Raw genomic sequence first — 20,685 nt, forward strand, 5'->3', positions numbered from 1 at the left:
AGCAGATAACTCGTGCTGAATCACCATTTGCAGTAGCATATCTTTTACTTTGAAGAATTTATATCAGTCAGAAATTTAAACACAGTCAAGAGGCTTACCACATTAGTGGAGGAAGAGGAAAATAGAAGTAATCCAGGTTACCCAGCAGTCAACTCCAGCCCTGGGGAGCTGTCACACCTGACTCACTTGCTGCTTTAGACAAGACTTGGGAAACTTACCAGTATCATAGCACCAGGTTTTTTTTTCTGGGTATCTCAGATGTCAGGTTTGGAAGAAGCAGTTGCTTTGTTGTCAACAGATCTTATCATGGGCTTTATTTAGAAGATAATTTAGTACTGCTGTCATTGAATAATTCCTACAGCTGTGGAGAGAAAGTTTGGAGGAAGGAGGGTTATTTCTCTGATGTTTAAGTCTGAAGGCTAAGTTAATAATAGTGAAATTATTTCTTTTGTTTCTGCGGCACACATGTACTTGCTTTCAGTGTGTTGATACAGTAATGTGTACTTTATATTTTAATTCGCAAATTCCCTAAATGTTGACATTTGAAGGACAAAGTTAATTTTATTATTAACTTTTATAGAAATTTATGTATTAAATTTTATAGAAATAATTTTATTATTGCCTAAAAAGCATCAGTATTGTTTTAAAATTTTTGTGCTGTAGACTTTTACTTGTTACTAGAAGAGGGTTTCTCTCAGCTTCCCTGGTGGCTCAGTAGTAAAGAATCCACCTGGCAGTGCAAAGGACACAGGTTCATTCCCTTGTCCGAGAAGGTCGTACGTGCCATGGAGCTACTAAGTCCATGCGCCACACTGCTGAGCCTGTGCTCTAGAGCTCATGCTGCGCAACAAAAGAGGCCCCCGGCGTGAGAAGCCCGCTCACCACAACTAGAGAGTAGCCTCTGTTCTCCGAAACTACACACAGCAATGAGGACCAGAACAGCCAAAACTAAAAAAAAAGAAGAGAGTCTCTCTGAACACACTATTTCCCTACCTCTCTTAACACTTACTCTCTTGGTATTGAATCCAGATCACCTCTTTTGAATTCCAGGCCTATGTATCAGCTGGTATTTGCATATTTTTACCTATTTGTCTAAGCATTAAACTCCCATATTCCTCTTGAATCTGCCCTTATTTTATTCGCTGTTGCCCAGTCACTAAGTATAAATCGTGTCATCCTTGCCTCTTCCCTGTTTCTCGCTTTCGCCAGCCTGTCTTACAGTCTGTAAGTTCTGCCTCCTAAACTTACCTTGACTGTATCTCCTCCTTTCCATTCCCACAGCCGTCACTCTACTTCAGATCAGCTGAATTATTACAAGTGCCTCTTTAAGTCTTGCTTCCTACCATTTATTCTCCACATTGCACTCCAGGTGGCTTTTCTGAAACCAAAATTTGACCAGGTGCTTCCTCATAGAAAAATTTTCACTGGCTTATCCTTATTCTCAGAATAAAGTCCAATTTATTAATGTGGTTTACTCAGCCCTGGCTTTATTTTTTTTTGGTTTTACTTAGCTTTGTAGCTTAGTATTCCTTACTTACTCCTCTCAAGTTGGGGTGTACTATGTCCCTAGATGCCCACTGCCCACCCTACCTAGAACATATCTTCCCCGCCCCCCAAACATCCCAAACTTTCTTGTTCTTCAGCTCTCATCGTAATAATTTGTTTCCCTGCCATAAACAAACCTGAGTTAGCTGGGGAGTTTTGTTGTTGTTGTTTTTTTTTCTTTTCTGTAGGTCTCTTAGTACCTTATGCTTCTCCTTTCTTAGTATTTATTACATCACAAATAATTGTCAGTTTATTTGTCAAAATTATATAAATGTAAGTTTGAGTAGGGTCATGTATCCACAGTCTGTAAATTAGAGTAACTTACTGGCACATATTTAGTGCTCATAAATATTTACCTTTTATAATAAGAGAGGGTAATATGAACTGGTCTCCTGCACAACTGTAAAATTCTGTCCCATAATTTTCTTTACATGTCACATAACATCTTTAGAAATGACTTACCTTTACACGTTTCAGAAGAACATATAAGGTAAAAATCTAGTACCTCTTTACAGTTAGCATGTTTAATATTAATAATTTCAAGCTTGTGTCATCCTTTTAAAATAATTTGAATAGGAGCTCATCATTGAAATCCTTATTTTAATCTGACTACCCTCCATTGCTAGTAATCAATTGCTAGTAATCTCTACTTTGGATTTGGTATTTCTGTTTAGCCTAATGATTATATTTTGTTATAAAGGGAGATAACACTAAATTGTTGGGTGTTTTATTTGTTACAGTCTACCCTGATATTTGCACTATCAGCCTTGTGGCAGTAAGTGATATGAATAAGCATGCTGATAGAATTGCTTTTTGGGATGACGTCTATGGCTTCAACATGTCCTGCATGAAGAAGGCAGTCATTCCGGAGGCTGTGGTGGATATTTTAGATCCAAAGACACTTATTTCAGACGCCTGTAGTATTAAGGTGGGTACTTACCTAATTTTCTTTAACGGTGTAGCTTTTTATTATTTTTCACTTATGAGGTTAGTATTTCAAATTAATGAATTGATTTTAAGTATGGGTCTTCAAAACTAATCATTCTTCATTTTAATTAAAGCGACTTGATGTCATAATATTTACCAGTTGACTGTGCCATCCGTTTGGAATCACTTCTCTTTATGTAGTAAAGTTTCTTACACTGAAGGCTTGAATCATTGACTTAGTAAAGGTAGAAAGTCCTGTTGTATTGTCATTTCTGCTTTACCACCACCTCCTGCCCTTAGTTCTAAGCTTCTTATTTACAGCCAGGTTATTCATTCATGTATGTTTCACACAGTTTAACTTCTCATTCAAATTTCTTCCAGCCTGTTCAGATTAAGTAATTATAGTGACTATGTCCATGAGACTAAAACCGTGCTGTTTTAAATTTTATATTCTTCACCATGTTAATCTCTAGTTTTATTGACAATTTGCTACGTCGAATTTGCATAGGTTGAGTAATTTTGCGGTTAGTGATAGTACTGTTGGTTTTGGTGAAAGACTCCTTAATTTATCTATTTCAATTGTATAATTAAATAAATATAGCTTGTTTAGTATTAAATTCAGAACACTGTCTCTTTTTAGTCACACTGTTACTTTCATAGTATCAATAATTATTCTTGGCACAAAATATTCAATAGATACTCAGTAAAAGTTCGTTAATTTTAAGTGGATAAAGTCTTAATATGTAAAGTTTCTCAACAAGAAAACAAACTGATTAAAATTGCGTTCAGCTTTTAAGAAAAAAAAATATAGCATGGTTAATGACTATAGGACTGTTCAGTGCCCTGGTACACTGAGTGTAAAGGATCTATTTGGATTCTTCCACTCAGGGAAGGGTGTATGGTTATAGCCAATTCAATCTTAAGATGGAACAGAAAGAGAAGGGTCCCATGTTGTGGTGCTAATTTCTCTTTCTAGTTATTTCTTGGCTTAATTCCCCAAAATGCTATGGGTAAATAAGATAGTTGAAATAGAAAATTTAGGACTGATAAACCAAGGTGTTTAAAAAGTATACATATCCTTTCTCTTTTTGTTTGTTTAGGTAAATGTTGCCTGTTCTGTATTCCCCAATCCTGTTATAAATAAAAGGCAACCACAATGTAGCTTCTTTAAAATTTTCTCACTGTTTAAAATAGAGTAATGCCTCAAGTAGTCGTGTGAATTGTGTTCACTGTGTTATAACCTATTCATGGTCAGCCAAATGCCAATGACAGCCTTCACAGCACAGCATCCTTTGGTCACACTGCTGTACCCAAGTCCATCTACTCTCCATAGTGAAATGGAGAAGGCTTTGAACTAGGACAGAACAGGAAAATAAGGATATTTGGCCATTTTTTTCCCTGAAGTGAATCTTCATAGTTGATTTTGTTCATTGGTTGGAATTGTTATGGTTGTTCTTAATGTCTAACAGACTTCAAATGCACTTACAAAAATGAATTCTACAACATCTTGTTCTTCTAAATAGCATATGTTTTCAAGTTGGCATGTCCTACAAAAAAGATTGACTTACCACACATAATTTATTGTGAATGTGTACCACTGGTGGTTTACAAAATGATTTTAGTTGGAACACAGGAAAACACTTTTTATTTGCGAGTATCTTAATCTATCTTAGAAAAAACTTTAGCACAACAGAGCCATGATTTGATATATATTATTCATATAACAAGTCTAAGTAAAAAATACTAATTTGATTAAAAGAAGATATAATTAAATATTAGTGCTAGTAGCCCTTAAGTTTAGAAATAATCCCCAAAGTAGAGTGTGGGTGATTAAAGTTTGCAAAGCATTGGTGTACAGTAATTTTTTTGCATAAAAAGAAATATTTATGTGTTTCTGATTTTGTTTTTACTATTTTTACTAAATCCTTCCCTCTACTCTTTTCTTTAATGGGTAGCATATAGATTGTCATACGACATCTGTCTCAGATTTGGAATTTTCTTCAGATTTTAACCTAAAAATCACAGAGACATCATTGTGCACGGTAAGCTGTTTCATTCTACTTTCACAAATCTCTCTAGTAGTGTGGTTGATTGGCAGGCTAATGAATTAATTACCAGGCTTGTGATAAATGAAAAAGACTATTGCCTTTGACAGTCTATCGAATCTGTCTGTTGAATAGATCTGTTTTAATAAGTCAGTAGACTTCAGAAAGTTGAGAAGAGAGAGTATTAGGAAACCATGTTTACATAGTGATATTTCTTTATAAACTCTTCACTGTTACTTACATAATTAATGGAGAACACTCAACTTTATCTTCATAGATAAAAGTGAAATGCCCTGCTCCTCTCACTGACTCTTAACACTCAATTTAGATGGAAATAAGATGATTATTTGGTATAATATTTTATATTCCTGTGAGAAAAATAATGAAGAAACTGATGGTGTACCTGTCTTGAAAGATTCAGCCTGCTCTAATAGAAATAAGTAGATGTTTTAGAAAAGTTAGACAAATCTAGATTCACATTTGGTTCTGCCACTCCATAGTTTGTTACTTTGTTCAGCTTACCTAGGTAATAAGTACTGCAGACTAATTAACTGCTTTAAGAAAAATGGTTATTCTTTCTGTGTTGAAGACTAATTATATAGATTAGTGAGATATAACATGTGAAAACACCTACAATGTAGCCAGAAATGTTATTACTAAAATACATTAATTTTTCTTAAATAATTTCTAAATGTGTATTAACACTAAGTTTACAGTATATACCTTTACCAGGAGACTTAGAATGTTAACAAAATGTGGACCTTTCCTTACCAATGTATAAATTTACATAGGTATTATAGGTATATTTTTATGATCTTAAAATTTAATTACATGGTTTAAAAAATACTAACTATATCTTCAAAATGAAAAATTTTATTGAAAACCGTATCGTCAGAAACTGTGAAACAGATTATGGTCATGTAAACTTTGACTCTTCAACTTGATTCTTTTAAATACTTTGCTCAAATCAACGTACAAAGATTATATGATTTCTTGAAGAGTTTTTTCAGTTCATTTTGAGCCAATAATTATTTTATATCCAAAAATGTTTTAGCTATTCTTTGATGTTATGAGAAAGTCTTTTTTTCATCAACGTTGGTTTTATAGTTTAAAAAAATATCTAAATCCCAGACTTATGATTGTTAAGCACCCATTATATTAATGTATTTAGTTGGTGAAAAGCAAAATTTCATTTTTCCCATTTATCCCAGACTTTCTAATTCTGATTTTTATTAATAGAAACTGAAGTTATTTGGTTAGTTGAAATTACAGACTACAGCCTTTAACTCCTAGACTTACTTTGTGTTTTGATATTCATAATCCTTGAGTGTTAAAAATGACCTCGTTTTTAAAAAAAATATTTTATTGAAGTGTGGTTGATTTACAAATGTGTTAATTTCTGCTGTGCAGCAGAGTGATTCAGTTATACATATATATACATTCTTTTTCATATTCTTTTTCATTATGGTTTATTATATGATGTTGAATATAGTTCCCTGTGGTATACAGTAGGACCTTGTTGTTTATCCATTCTGTATATAATACTTTGCATCTGCTAATCCCAACCACCCACTCCATCCCTCCCCACTACACCAAATCACAGTCTGTTCTCTGTATCCATGGGTCTGTTTCTGTTTTGTAGGTAATTTCATTTGTGTCATATTTTAGATTCCACATATAATTGATGTCATATTATATTTGTCCTCTGACTTATTTCAGTTAGTATGATAATCTCTAGGTCCATCCTTGTTGCTGCAAATGGCATTATCTCATTCTTTTTCTATGGCTAAGGAGTATTCCATTGTGTATATCTGTACCTCATCTTTTTTATCCATTCATCTGTCAACATTTAGGTTGCTTTCGTGTTTCGGTTATTATGAATAGTGCTATTATGAACATAGGGGTACGTGTATCTTTTTGAGTTATAATTTTTTCTAGATATGTGCCTAGGAGTGGAATTGCTGAATCACATGGTAGCTCTGTTTTTAGTTTTTTTAGCAACCTCCATACGGCTTTCCATAGTAGCTATACCAATGTACATTCCCACCAACAATGTAGGAGGATTCCCTTTTCTCCACACCCTCTCCAGCATTTGTTATTTGTTGATTTTTAATGGTGACCATTCTGACTGGTGTGAGGTGGTACCTTGTTGTAGTTTTGATTTGAAAAGTGAAAGTCATTCAGTCATGTCCAACTCTTTGTGACCCCATGGACTGTAGCCCACTGGCCTCCTCTGTCCATGGAATTCTCCAGGCAGGAATTCTGGAGTGGGTTGCCATTTCCTTCTCCAGGGGATCTTCCCAACCCAGGGATCAAACCCAGGGCACCCGCATTGCAGGCAGACTCTTTACCGACTGAGATTTGATTTACATTCCTTTAATAATTAGTGATATTGAGCATCTTTTCATGTGCCTGTCGGCCATCTGTATGTGTTCTTTGGAGAAATTTAGGTCCTTATTTAGGTCATTTATTTAGGTCTTCTGCCCCTTTTTTGGTTGAGCTGGTTTTTTGTTCCTGAGCTGCATGAGCTGTTGTATAGTTTGGAGATTAGTCCCTTGGTGGTGGTGGTGGTTGTCATCTTTCCTCCCGGTCTGTAGGTTGTGTTTTCTTTTGCTTATGGTTTCCTTTGCTGTGCAAAAGCTTATGTTTGAGTAGGTCCCATTTGTTTATTTTTCCTTTTACTTCTATTGCCTTGGGAGACTGCCCTAAGAAAACAGTGGTACAATTTATGTGAGAGAATATCTTGCCTATATTCCCTTCTAGTTTTATGGGGTCATGTCTTATGTTTAAATCTTTAAGCCGTTTTGAGTTTATTTTTGAGTATGGTGTGAGGATATGTTCTAATTTCATTGATTTACATGTGACTGTCCAACTTTGCCTACACTGCTTGCTGAAGAGAGACTGTCTAAAAGAGAGCTTGATTAATGGCCATTGATCTATAAAGTAACTCTTAGAAGTTACTTGTTGTATTACCACTACTATTAAACAATATTATTTCAAATCTACTTGCAGTGATCTCCACACAAATCAAAGTAGAGCAAATATGAAACTTGTGAAGACTTCAAGACTGTGTTTGTTTTTAGTTGTGCATATTTTTGAACTTTATTTATATGAGTTTATTGAGTTTTATTGAAATGTTTTTTATTTTCTGGGTATCATTTGAGGTTCTTAGTTTCAGACAACGGAATCCAGATAAGCTTGTTTAAGCAGAAAGAATTTGCTAAAGAAAATAAGAGGATTTCCAGACACAGTGGCAGAGCTAAAGGATAGGCTACATTTTGAACTTCCAGAAACAACTTATAGAACCACACCACCTTAGAACTCGCCTGCTACAAAAGCTGTCTTCCCCACTGCAGGCCCTATAAGCCCCAGTACCCTTGGCCCACTGAGGTACCACCAATGACAGCCCCAGATGCATAACCACTTCACTGCCATTCTATTCCTGTCCTCTACCCACCACCCAACTCATGCTGTCCAGTTCCTCCTTACAAATCTTCATTCAACACCTCTACATAGCTGAATGCAGATTATGTTGTACCCTAGTTACAGAAACTCTTGGAAAATACTTTTAGCCACAGAAGTGTTAGGCTGGAGAAAGTATCATAACACATAAGCTGGGTTCCCTTGCTCTCTGAAAGTAGAGTGTTCTGTGGAACTTTTTGTAAACTGAAATGGTGTAAAGCGAAGAAAGTTACCTTGGAACCACATCTTGCTAAAGATGCATAAGCTAAATTGGTGTAAAGTGTAGATGCAATTCATAGCTCTGGTGGCTTGATGCTGAGATGCCTAGTGTGAATCCTGGCAAAGGAGTGTGGCACTCTGCAGAACAAACACTGAAGGCTACTTTTGCTTTTCACCTTTTTTTGTAAAAGCAAAAATCCTCTTCAAATTTATTTCTGTTAGGGAAAACATAGTAACGTAGGTCTTTTTTAAAAGGGACATGGTGTAAAGTGAACTTTTGAAAAGCAGGAGATACCTATATAGAATTATTTTTATTGTTATTTGGGATAGAGTACAAGAAAGAAGCTTTATGTTAAAAGAAATTGTATTTATCCTTTGATGATCTTAGTTTTATTTTGTATATTTAAAAGAGTAAAATAGAATGAAAAAAGGGAAAAAACTGGTAGTCTGTTTAATCCAAAGATTGTAATCAAAATGTTTATGTTGAAAAATAATGTGTCAAATAGGTGTTATTGCATTTGTCCTTGTACATTTGGAGTTCCATATCTGTGAAGAACCATTTAGAATTACATTTTTATTCCCAACTTGCCTGAATGATTGTAATGTAAAAGTCTGGATTGAGACTGGCCCAGAGTTTGAGAGAAAGGTGGCAGGAGATTGGAGGGGACCCATATGTGTGTGATCACACTGCTAAATAACATAGTTCTGTAACTCACCTTGAGAGGAATGTATAGTCTTAAATCATATTTATTGGTTGCGTGCCAAGTTTTGAAGATAAAAATTTTAGTACTCAACGTTTATGCTAACTCCTGTGATACTATGTGCTCAAATAGTCAATATAAATTATCTTTGATGGTGATAATATCTAGCAGGCATTGAACATTTGTATGTCAGGCAATGTGCTAATCACTTTAAAAGCATTATTTCATTTAGTTTGCATAATGACTAGTTGACATGGATACTAATATTCCCATTTTATGGATGAAGAAAAAGGTAAATCACTGTAATATTTTGAGCAATACACTTACTCTTTCCTAATCCAAAGAAACTTTCATAGTGGGATCATACAAACTATTAAAGGAACATTGAGAAACGTTATGAATGAGTTCTTCCAGGTGTGAAAGACAGGAGGTTGCATGTTCTCTATTTGAAACAGGTTTGAAAAATCTTATTCCCAGCCAGTAGTCTAGCAGTTGTTGAGAGGGAGAGGGAAGAGAATGTGTATGATCACAGTGTGCTCTTTATCGGGGGTAGGACTGACAGACTCATAGGACACAGTAAGCCCCATAGTCCATCCTCTTTGCAGCAAAGAAAAAGTATATCTTAGAAAAATCTTTTCTTTACCCTGTCAGAGTAAGCTTATAGTTGTTTGATTAATCGTGTACATTTCGTAAAACCCTCCTTTCCTTCCAAGTATGTTACGCTAACATGAACCTGACTTGAGTGAGATTTTATGGCCTAATGCTTGTATTGCATTTTCATTGTTTGTGAATCTCAACCATCCACCCATATCTACTCCAGGTATCTTTGGCTCTTTTGCTGTTGTCGTTGTTTAGTCACTCAGTCGTATCCGACTTTTGCCACCCCATGGACTGCAGCACACCAGGCTTCCCTGTCCTTCACCATCTCCCAGAGCTTGTTCAAACTCATGTCCATTGCATCAGTGATGCCATCCAGCCTTCTCGTACTCTTTCATCCCCTTCCCCTCCTGCCTTCAATCTTTCCCAGCATCAGGGTCTTTTCCAATGAGTCGGCTCCTCACATCAGGTGGCCAAAGTATCGGGGCTTCAGCATCAGTCCTTCCAATGAACATTCAGGACTGATTTCCTTTAGGATGGACTGGTTGGATCTCCTTGCAATCCAAGGGACTCTCAAGAGCCTTCTCCAACACCACAGTTTGAAAGCATCACTTCTTCGGTGCTTATCCTTCTTTATGGTCCAAGTCTCATATCCATATGAGACTAGTGCATAAACCTTAACTTTGACTATATGGACCTTTGTCATTAAAGTGATATCTCTGCTTTTTAATATGCTGTCTTAATACGCTGTCTAGGTTTGTCATAGCTCTTCTTCCAGGGAGTAAGTGTCTTTAAATGTCATGGCTGCAGTTACAGTCTGCAGTAATTTTAGAGCCCAAGAAAATAAAGTCTGTCACTGTTTCCATTGTTTCCCCATCTACTTGCTACGAGATGGGATGAGATGCCATAATCTTAGTTTTTTGAATGTTGTTTTAAGCCAGCTATTTCATTCTCCTTTTCACCTTCATCAAGAGGCTCTTTTGTTCCTCTTTGCTTTCTGCCATAAGAGTGGTATCATCTGCATATCTGAGGTTATTGATATTTCTCTGGCAATCTTGATTCCAGCTTGTGCTTCATCCAGCCTGGCATTTAGCATTTGCTCTTTGACAGAGTGCCAACTCCTTAACCTCTTCACCTAACAACTGTCTGGAGCTACTCTGCAAGCCTAGTCTTCAAGGCTACTTTTTAGATTATTTGCCTGGTTACTTGGTAATAATCCATTAATAAAGGTGTTAAGAGAGGATGAGTGCCTAATTGGAATTTAGTTATTCTGTTACATAATCAGAAGAATTAATTAAAATATGGGAAATAAAAAGCAATGTCTGGTAAAGAGATGGAAAAAGTTACTCCGGGGAGGAAGAGGTATGGCTTTCTTAAGTGAAGAAAAAGGTCCCCGATTTTGTGGAGAAAGTTGCTCTGGGAGGAAGAGGTGTGCTTTTCTTAGAGTTAAGAGAAAGGTGCCCAGTTTTGTATTGCTAAGTACAAACCTTCAAATACATTAAACGCTTTCTTTCTTGTGCTTGAAACCTGAATGCGTAGCTAAAAAATAAGATAGAGAATTTCTCTGAGTAGTTAAGCCCATAAAGCTCAACATTCAGAAAACGAAGATCATGGCATCTGGCCCCATCACTTCATGGGAAATAGATGGGGAAACAGTGTCAGACTTTATTTTGGGGGGCTCCAAATCACTGCAGATGGTGACTGCAGCCATGAAATTAAAAGACGCTTACTCCTTGGAAGAAAAGTTATGACCAACCTAGATAGCATATTCAAAAGCAGAGACATTACTTTGCCAACAAAGGTCTGTCTAGTCAAGGCTATGGTTTTTCCAGTGGTCATGTATGGCTGTGAGAGTTGGACTGTGAAGAAAGCTGAGCGCCGAAGAATTGATGCTTTTGAAGTGTGGTGTTGGAGAAGGCTCTTGAGAGTCCATTGGACTGCAGGGAAATCCAACCAGTCCATTCTGAAGGAGATCAGCCCTGGGATTTCTTTGGAAGGAATGGTGCTAAAGCTGAAACTCCAGTACTTTGGCCACCTCATGCGAAGAGTTGACTCATTGGAAAAGACTTTGATTCTGGGAGGGATTGGGGGCAGGAGGAGAAGGGGACGACAGAGGATGAGATGGCTGGATGGCATCACTGACTCGATGAACAGGGAGGCCTGGTGTGCTGTGATTCATAGGGTCACAAAGAGTTGGACACGACTGAGAGACTAAACTGAATTGAATGCAGCTTTAGTTAGCAACTGACTTCCTACCTATCATATCAGCCTGTCTAACCTTGCAGTAAATGAACAATAAAGTCCATTATTTTCATGGAAATTTCATAGGTGTTCAGAAGCAAATGATTTAAGGCTATATAATTTAGAACCAGTGTGTTTTATCTTGTGAGTTAAGGTTTATTTTTTAATGCCATTTATATAATTGTGTAATGTTCTCTTACTCTGTATTCTAGCAGCATTTGTATTGCTATCGGTTTGAATAAGCTCCATAAAGATACAGAAAAGCATCCTTTTTCCTAATCCTGGGTATACATTAAATGACTTCTCATAGTTCCTTTCATATAAAAATGAGTTGTTTATACCTTAAAAATGAAAATACTTAAGCTAGTTATATCAGATTACATGCTCACATATATAATATCTTTGACATGTAAAGATTTTTTATTTAATGCATCATCTCTTAAAGCGATCATTTTTACATCTTAATTTTAGCATTATGTTTTCTTTTGTTCTACCTCTATATTGGCATGGACTAGAATAATGTTCAGTTTGTATAAACTTTCCTTAATATGATTTTAAACCTCATTTAAAGAAGAATATTTTTCCAGCCATTTTTTTTACTGCACTTGTTAAACATAAAACAGTGGATTAAATTTAAAAAATTAGACTTTTTAAATATTTGGATTTAGTAACCTTTATTTTGGATTTAATGATCTCTTACAATAAAGTCTTTATTTTGAATTTTATCAAAGTGCAAGAGTTCAGTGGCATTTGAGAGCTATTTGGTTTTTAATGTAACTTTTAAAATCTTTATAACAATGTAAAATTTTGTATCAACAGATATTTCAGTTTGTTAAACAAATATGAAATGCTGACCATGTGCCAGATACTTGTTTGAAATGTTTGGTCACAGATAACAACAACCAAAAAATCTCTCCTGTATCCTGAAAAGACACTTAAGTGAGAGGAGGCAGGTACTGACTGACTAGATTTTAGTATGAAAAGTGAAGATAGGAATATAGAGGGATGAATAGGGTGGTCTGAGTTTGGGGGCTCAGAAGTGAGGTATTTTTCTGATGGAAAAATTACAGTTGGTGATCAGATTTTATAGCCAAGATTTCATGACAAAGAACGATAAAAATCATTGCCCCCTCAAAAAAAAAAAAAAAAGATTTGTATTTTAAACAAGAAAGTCTCTTCTGTTTCCAAGGATGAAAAGACTGACAGAAAGCTGAGGTATGGTAGCCATGTAATAACTTGACTTTGGGATAATTTTTGTTCACCTAATTTTTAATTCGCTAGTCTTTTCTTTATCTGTATTCTTTCTATTGCTAAGGTCACCAATAAATATTTTCATTTTAAATACCATGTTTTTTAGTTCTAGCATTCTTATTTTGATTTTTTTGAGTTATATTTTGTCTTTCTAACCACTTTGGTTAATCTTTTTATCTTAATTGCTTAACATATATATAATAATTCTTTTAAGACCTGTTTACTGATTCTATGAGCTGCCTGTGATTGTACTTCTATTGCTTTTTCTTTTGACTGTGGGTCAGATTTTCCTATTTCTTCTCATTTTTCATACCTTTGTATTTTATGCTAGTCATTGTGTTGGGTTGGCCAAAAAGTTTGCTCCGGTTTTTTTCATAAGATCCCATAGAAAAATCTGAACTAACTTTTTGACCAACACAAGTTAAAAGATAGTACAGACTTATCTAATATTTTCACCTAGAAGGACCTTTACTTACCTCTGTCTGGTAGCTACTCTGAGGACCTGATCCCTTTTATCTAATCTGAAGTTGAGCTTGATTGGGTCTAGATTCTACTGCAGTTAATTTACTTGGTCTTGAGCATAAAATTAGACTTCTGCCTTTTTCCAACTTCATAGAAAGACCATCAAAATGAAGCTGACTTTAGGGAGGAGAACAAAATCAGGATATTTGTAAGGTTTAGGAGATCTGATTTTTGAAGGATCTCTCATTTCAGAGCAAGGGATTAGAGGGGAGAGGAAAGGTTCTGCTCTGGGTTTGGCATGGTTCATGATGCCAGTCAAAAATTGTCAATTGCCTTCTGCCTCCGCAAGGTCACTAGCTACTGCAGTCACTGACCTTTAACACTCTTAAGAGTTCAGAGTGGAATGATGCCCTCCGTGCTCTGGGAAAAACAGGGGCGTGCAGATAGATATTTTGGTAAGATTTTATGAGACCAGTTTCTTGCATCCCTCTTATCTAGAGAAGCACTAAAATCATTGAAGGAGACATCTGTTCCTCATGGCTAGCAACAGCTTTCTCGTGACTAGCAGCAACTCTCTGCCCAAATGTGTCCTTGACTGCACATGTCCCCCTTCACCAAAATGACAGGTGTACTAACCCTCCCCACCCCATCTCTTCAAAGCAATTCCTCAGAGCTGTCTTAAGATGCTGTCTCCTGGGCTTTAGTCCTCATTTTGCCCCAAATAAGGTAACTCACAACTCTCACAGGAGAAGGCAGTGGTACCCCACTCCAATACTCTTGCCTGGAAAATCCCATGGACGGAGGAGCCTGGTAGGCTGTAGTCCATGGGGTCGCTAAGAGTTGGACACAACTGAGCGACTTCACTTTCACGCATTGGAGAAGGAAATGGCAACCCACTCCAGTGATCTTGCCTGGAGAATCCCAGGGACGGGGGAGCCTGGTGGGCTGCTGTCTATGGGGTCACACAGAGTCGGACACGACTGAAGTGACTTGGCAGCAGCAACTCTCACATTGTGCTTTTTTTTTGGTTGACCATAGACATAGTAATGGTTGGGTTTCAGCTTGAGTTTTGAAGAGTTAACAGTGTAGTTGAGCCTTCTGTTTGAGAAGAGGGTATTTTACTGTCAGGGTAACAAGGTTATTGTTCATATACATGGATTTTCTTGAGGTACCTGAAACAAACTGCCTCATCTTCCTGGACAAGAGTTTGTGGAATAACAAGAGAGCTGAATAGCAAGACCATGCTAATGGTGCCAGTGAACCGTGTGGTTGCAGATGATTTTGGCTTTGCGATCTAAACACCTCAAGAAAACCTCTCTCTTCCTACTTTCTAGTATAAGCACCAGCTTCATCAACTTTCTTAGCTTGCAGAGAGGACTAGCCAAGCCTTTGAGAATTTTCCAGAAGCCACTGCACCATACTACCCTAGACTTGAACATTAAAAATTGGTTGGTTTTTCCTTGAACCAGCAAGGTTGCTATGCCGTGACATTTTTGCTTCTTTGCCCCTGCATTGGATAGATGCTCTCAGGTGAAAGCAACTGTTTGCTCGACTAGGAAGTGCTAATCCCTTACTTTTACTTATTTGTATCCAAAGCTCTTTGATGGTTGAAAAATATAGTTGTTCCATTTACTCAGTGTTTTGTTGTAGTAGCTGTATCAGGTTGAGAAGAGGGTCTTTTGTACACTGGAAAGAGAAGTCCCTGAAAGCTTTGTTTTAAAAACCCTGGGTTTTTAAAGATAAATCTTTAAAAATCTGGAAGATAAATCTGTGTCTGCTTATTCAACTTTTTTTTTTTTAAATTAGGAAGAGTAAATGAAATTTTTTTTTTAAAAGTTACAGTATTTATGATTTTAAGTTAGGAAAAGTAGAATTTTATGAAAATAAAAGTTAACTGAAACTGAATTATGTGTTATCTCTCAGTTCTTTTTTTTTCTATTTTAAAAAAGTATGATATACTTGATAAACAGTAGAAACATATTTAAGAGTCACTGGTACTTAGAACAGGTCTTGAGTTACAGTTTTTTAAGGATAATATAGATGTTATAAAAGAAACTTTAAAATGTTTGCCATTCAAACTTTCATGGTTCTCAAGGAGTACTCATGGTACTCCTTGTTTTCATTTTATGTTTTAATTAAGCTTTAAATTTTTCTAATGGTTTAAGAAGAAACATGAAAATGAGCCCATTTATTTGCAATTGTATTCTTTAAGTCTTCTTTTAAAGCTTTTGAAAAATTCCTGACACGTGAAGCCTACTAATTTTAAACTCATTCCTTGGTATTGAATCAGTTCTTAGTACTTTTGGGTGCAAATTGACCTAATTTTGACCCAGTAGAGCTAATCAGCTAAAGAAACTAATTATTAAAACACATCTGCACTGCTTCAAAATAGTAAGATTTGTCTTGAACTTGCATCATAGATTTTAATGGGACATCTGCTATATATTTTAACAGGCTTCATTAAGTAAGTTTTATGTCTTAGAGGGAGAGCATTTCTAATGAGATTCCACCTCTACAGTCAGTTTTAGGTTTCTACTTTAATGAATGACCATACAGTCTAGAGCCTGGTCCTGAACTTCCTGTTCTCTCTGTGAACCTTTGGAGTTAGGCTTAGATGTTGTTGAGAATACTTATATCTATTTCCATGAACTGGTTTTTGAGTAGTAGGATGTGTTAAGAGCTACAAGGCATTGGGAATATAGTAATAAGCCAGAACAAGCAGCTCTTCTCTTCATGAGGCATTAATGGGGGAGATAGATGTTAAAGTTCGCTTTGTGGATATTAGATAATACCAAGGAATTATTGAAAATTTAGTTACATGTGATAAAGGTATTGTAGTTATATAAGGAAATGTTCATATTTTTTAGAGATGTACACAGGTAAGGGAGAAATGACGTGTCAGGCATTTGCTTCAAGATAGTTGAGCAAAAAAGGGGGAAGCAGAGGGAGAGTATATGGAGCAAACGTGCCAAATATTGGTCACTGTTGTATATAGCTGATAGGTGCTCAGGTTCTATAATCGTGTATATGTTTGAAGTTTTTTCGTAGTCCAATCTTTTTAAACAATCATACTAACAACAGTATTCTAAGAAACGCATAAGAGTGATGAGGCAAAGGTGCTAGCCTACATTGTTTCTGCAAAACTCAGCTCTCTGCTGTAGCTACCAAGGCTAAACACATGCTTGCACTGTGCTTCTCGTTTTCACACTTAGACATGTGTTCATATGTTCACCAAAAAGACCTATACAAGAATTCTATTGCAGCATTGTTTCTGGAAACCTAGACCAGGAGTAAGCCAGACATTCATCAGTAGTAGAATGGATAAACGGTGCAGTATATTTATGAAGTAATATACATCAGTGGGGAGAAAAATGTGATCTTGACTGGACACTATGACATGGATGAATTTCATAAATAGAACATTCATGAAAAAGGAGGGGAGAAAGCCAAATACACAAAAGCTTTTGCCTTTAAATTTGCATAAAAAGCTAAATTAGTATAGTGATAAACATCAGAATAATGGTTACATTTTGTGGGAGGACTTAATGATTCAGATCAGTTCAATCGCTCAGTCATGTCCAACTCTTTGTGACCCCATGGACTGCAGCACACCAGGCTTCCCTGTCCATCACCAACTCCTGTAGCTTGCTCAGACTTGTGTCTGTCGAGTCGGTGATGCCATCCAACCATCTCATCCTCTGTCGTCCCCTTCTCCTCCTGCCATCAATCTTTCCCAGCAGCAGGGTCTTTTCCAGTGAGTCTGTTCTTTGCATCAGGTGGCCAAAGTGTTGGAGCTTCAGCTTTAGCATCATATTCCAATGAATATTCACGATTGATTTCCTTTAGGATTGACTCGTTTGATCTCCTTGCAGTCCAAGGGACTCCCAAGAGTTTTCTCCAATACCACAACTCAAAAGCATCAATTCCTCAGCGCTCAGCTTTCTTTATGGTCCAATTCTCACATCTGTACATGACTACTGGAAAAACCGTAGCAAACCATAGCTTTGACTAGATGGACCTTTGTTGGCAAAGTAATATCTCTGCTTTTAATAGGCTTTCTGTGTTTGTCATAGCTTTTCTTCCAAAGAACGAGTATCTTTTAATTTCATGGCTGCAGTCATTGTCTGCAGTGATTTTGGAGTCCAAGAAAATAAGTGATTTTGGAGTCCAAGAAAATAAAGTCTGTCACTGTTTCCATTCTTTCTCCATCTGTTTGCCATGAAGTGATGGGACTGGATGCCATGATACTTGTTTTTTGAATTTTGAGTTTTAAGCCAGCTTTTTCACTCTCTTCTTTCACCTTCATCAAAAGGCTCTTCAGTTCCTCTTCACTTTCTGCCATAAGGGTGTTGTCATCTGCATATTTGAGCTTATTGATATTTTCCCCGGCAGTCTCGATTCCAGCTTGTGCTTTATCCAGCCTGGCATTTCGCATTATATACTCTGCATATAAGTTAAATAAGCATGGTAACAGTAAACAGCCTTGACATACTTCTTTCCCAATTTGGAACCAGTCCGTTGTTCCATGTCTAGTTTTAACTGTTGCTTCTTGACCCGCATACAGATTTCTCAGGAGGCAGGTCAGGTGGTCTGGTATTCCCATCTCTTTCAGAGTTTTCCAGAGTTTGTTGAGATCCACACAAAGTCTTTGGCATAGTCAGTAAAGCAGAAGTAGATATTTTTCTGGAATTCTCTTATTTTTTCTATGATGCAGATGTTTGCAATTTGTTCTTTAGTTCCTCTGCCTTTTCTAAATCCAGCTTGAACATCTGGAAGTTTTTGGTTCATGTACTGTTGAAGCCTGGCTTGGAGGATTTTGAGCATTACTCTGCTGGCATGTGAAATGAGTGCAATTGTGTGGTAGTTTGAACACTCTTTGGCATTGCCTTTCTTTTGGATTAGACTGAAAACTGACCTTTACCAGTCCTGTGGCCACTGCTGAGTTTCCCAAATTTGCTGGCATATTGAGTATAGCACTTTAACAGCATCATCTTTTAGGATTTGAAATAGCTTCATCATTGGAAGGGGAATAATAGAGGCCCTGCATCTTGATCTGGGTAACAGTTGAGTGTCTTTACTTTGTAAAGGCTCACTGTAAAGTTCACTGGGCTCTGTCAATGATTTCCTCACTTTTAGATGTGTGTTGTATGTTTTATTCTTGTATTCTTCAGTAAAATATTTTTTTAAAATAAATGATTCTTACATTGAGCTAAAAGAAACAGCTATAGTTTTGCATGTATATAATATTTCGGTTAAAAAGTTTATAAAGAACAAACCACAAAAGGGCCCCCTTTGGTCAGAAACTTGGTGAGTGAAAGGAGTTCAGAGAAGCCCAGTGTGGCTGGAAGACGTAGACTACTGTTGAAGAAAAGTGGTAAGCTGTCCAGGTCATTTAGCACCTGTGCTGTTTACACTTTTCCTTAAATCAGTGGGAAATAATGGAGGTTTTTGTTAAAGAGAATGATGTGACCTGAAGGGCACTTGAAAAGATCATGGATGGAGTATGAAGAACAATTAGACTAGAATATATATATGGATGTGAGAGTTGGACTGTAAAGAAAACTGAGCACCAAAGAGTTGATGCTTTTGAACTGTCATGTTGGAGAAGACTTGAGAGTTCCTTGGGCTGCAAGGAGTTCAAACCAGTCCATCCTAAAGGAAATCAGTCCTGAATATTCATTGGAAGGACTGATGCTGAAGCTGAAACTCCAATACTTTGGCCACCTGATGCAAAGAACGGACTCATTGGAAAAGACCCTGCTGCTGGGAAAGATTGACAGCAGGAGTAGAAGTGGATGACGGGGATGGAATGGTTGGATGGCATCACTGACGCGATGGACATGAGTTTGAGTAAGCTCTGGGTGTTGGTGATGGACAGGGAAGCCTGGCATGCTGCAGTCCCTGGGGCCGCAAAGAGTTGGACACGACTGAGTGACTGAACTGAACTGATGGGTCCGCTGTCACAGTACCTCAGACAAGAAATAGACTTACATAAAGATAGCTTTAGTGGAGATGGAGAAAAGTGTATGTGTTTGAGAGCTACCTAGAAGGTAAAACGGAGAAGGCAATGGCACCCCTCTCCAGTACTCTTGCCTGGGAAATCCCATGGACAGAGGAGCCTGGTGGGCTGCAGTCCATGGAGTCGCTAAGAGTTGGACATGACTGAGTGACTTCACTTTCACTTTTCACTTTCATGCACTGGAGAAGGCAATGGCAACCCACTCCATTGTTCTTGCCTGGAGAATCCCAGGGACAGGGGAGCTTGGTGGGCTGCAGTCCATGGGGTCACACAGAGTCGGACACGACTGAAGTGACTTAGCAGCAGCAGCAGCAGAAGGTAAAATGTCCAGACTTGAGGATGGATTAGATAGGGAGGGATGAAGGAAGGAATTCACAATGGTGACTCTATGGTTTCTCTCTTTTACTGTTTGAAGAATGATGATACTATTTTGTAAGACAAAGAAACCTGAAAGAAGAACAGGTTTAGAGTTAAGGATAAGAAGCTCATTTATTGGTGTGTTGAATTTGAAATGCCTCTGAGATATCCAAGTGGTGATTTCCAGTTGAAAATTAGGATACTCTTCCATGGTCGGTTCTATCAAGTCAGACTTATGACATATTCCATCCAGATATGATATATGATAGTGGAAGCAAAAGCAATCATAAAATTATACAAATTGCTCTTGCCCTAGGATGCATTTTCTAACCTGTGGTACTTCTCAAGGTTGATAGGCTCTAGAAGTTTTTTTTTCTCTTCTTTCTTTTTAATAATCAAATCCGGTGGAGTAGCATCATGTGCAAGTAGAACTTAATCCAAATTAACTATTCAAGTAGAAGAAAAAGAGTCCATGAGAGAAATAATGGTCTAATTAGTGCAGATGATACTACCCTCCATTTTACTTAATGAATATGTGCCCTAGAATGAGCCTGAGGTGGGAAACACATACGTTCTTTCTTCAGTTATGTTCAGTCTGCAAGTTTATCAGTAGTATGAATATCTTGCTGGATTGCATGTGATTCTTGTCTCAAAGTATTTGCAGCAGTCACCTTCATGCTCAGAGGACACATTCTAAGACATGCCTAAAATCAAGGATCGTACCATACTTTTTATATACACTGTGTTTTTTCTTATATATACATACCTGTGGTAAACTTTAATTTATAACTAGACCTAATAAGGGAATGTTCAAACTGTCTGCATCATACTCTTGCACTTCGAGGCCATTACTAAATAC

The 20,685-nt window shown here is 37.0% G+C and overlaps 1 protein-coding gene across 7 annotated transcripts in view; it reads left to right on the forward strand.

Moving 5' to 3' along the window:
* The window catches only part of PRMT3 (protein arginine methyltransferase 3), a 153,342-nt gene that overhangs the window by 80,479 nt on the left and 52,178 nt on the right, over positions 1-20,685 (forward strand). For 6 of the 7 annotated variants that reach the window (XM_055581347.1, XM_055581348.1, XM_055581346.1 and 3 more), the window contains exons 12-13: positions 2,286-2,473; positions 4,428-4,514. In XM_055581347.1, coding sequence (XP_055437322.1) covers positions 2,286-2,473; positions 4,428-4,514 — 275 coding nt within the window. Of the gene's footprint in view, positions 1-2,285; positions 2,474-4,427; positions 4,515-7,529; positions 9,927-20,685 lie in introns of those variants that run through there. The other variant, XM_055581353.1, reaches the window with a different exon arrangement.

The sequence above is a fragment of the Bubalus kerabau genome, chromosome 5, assembly GCF_029407905.1.
Source record: "Bubalus kerabau isolate K-KA32 ecotype Philippines breed swamp buffalo chromosome 5, PCC_UOA_SB_1v2, whole genome shotgun sequence".
Lineage (NCBI taxonomy): Eukaryota > Metazoa > Chordata > Mammalia > Artiodactyla > Bovidae > Bubalus > Bubalus kerabau.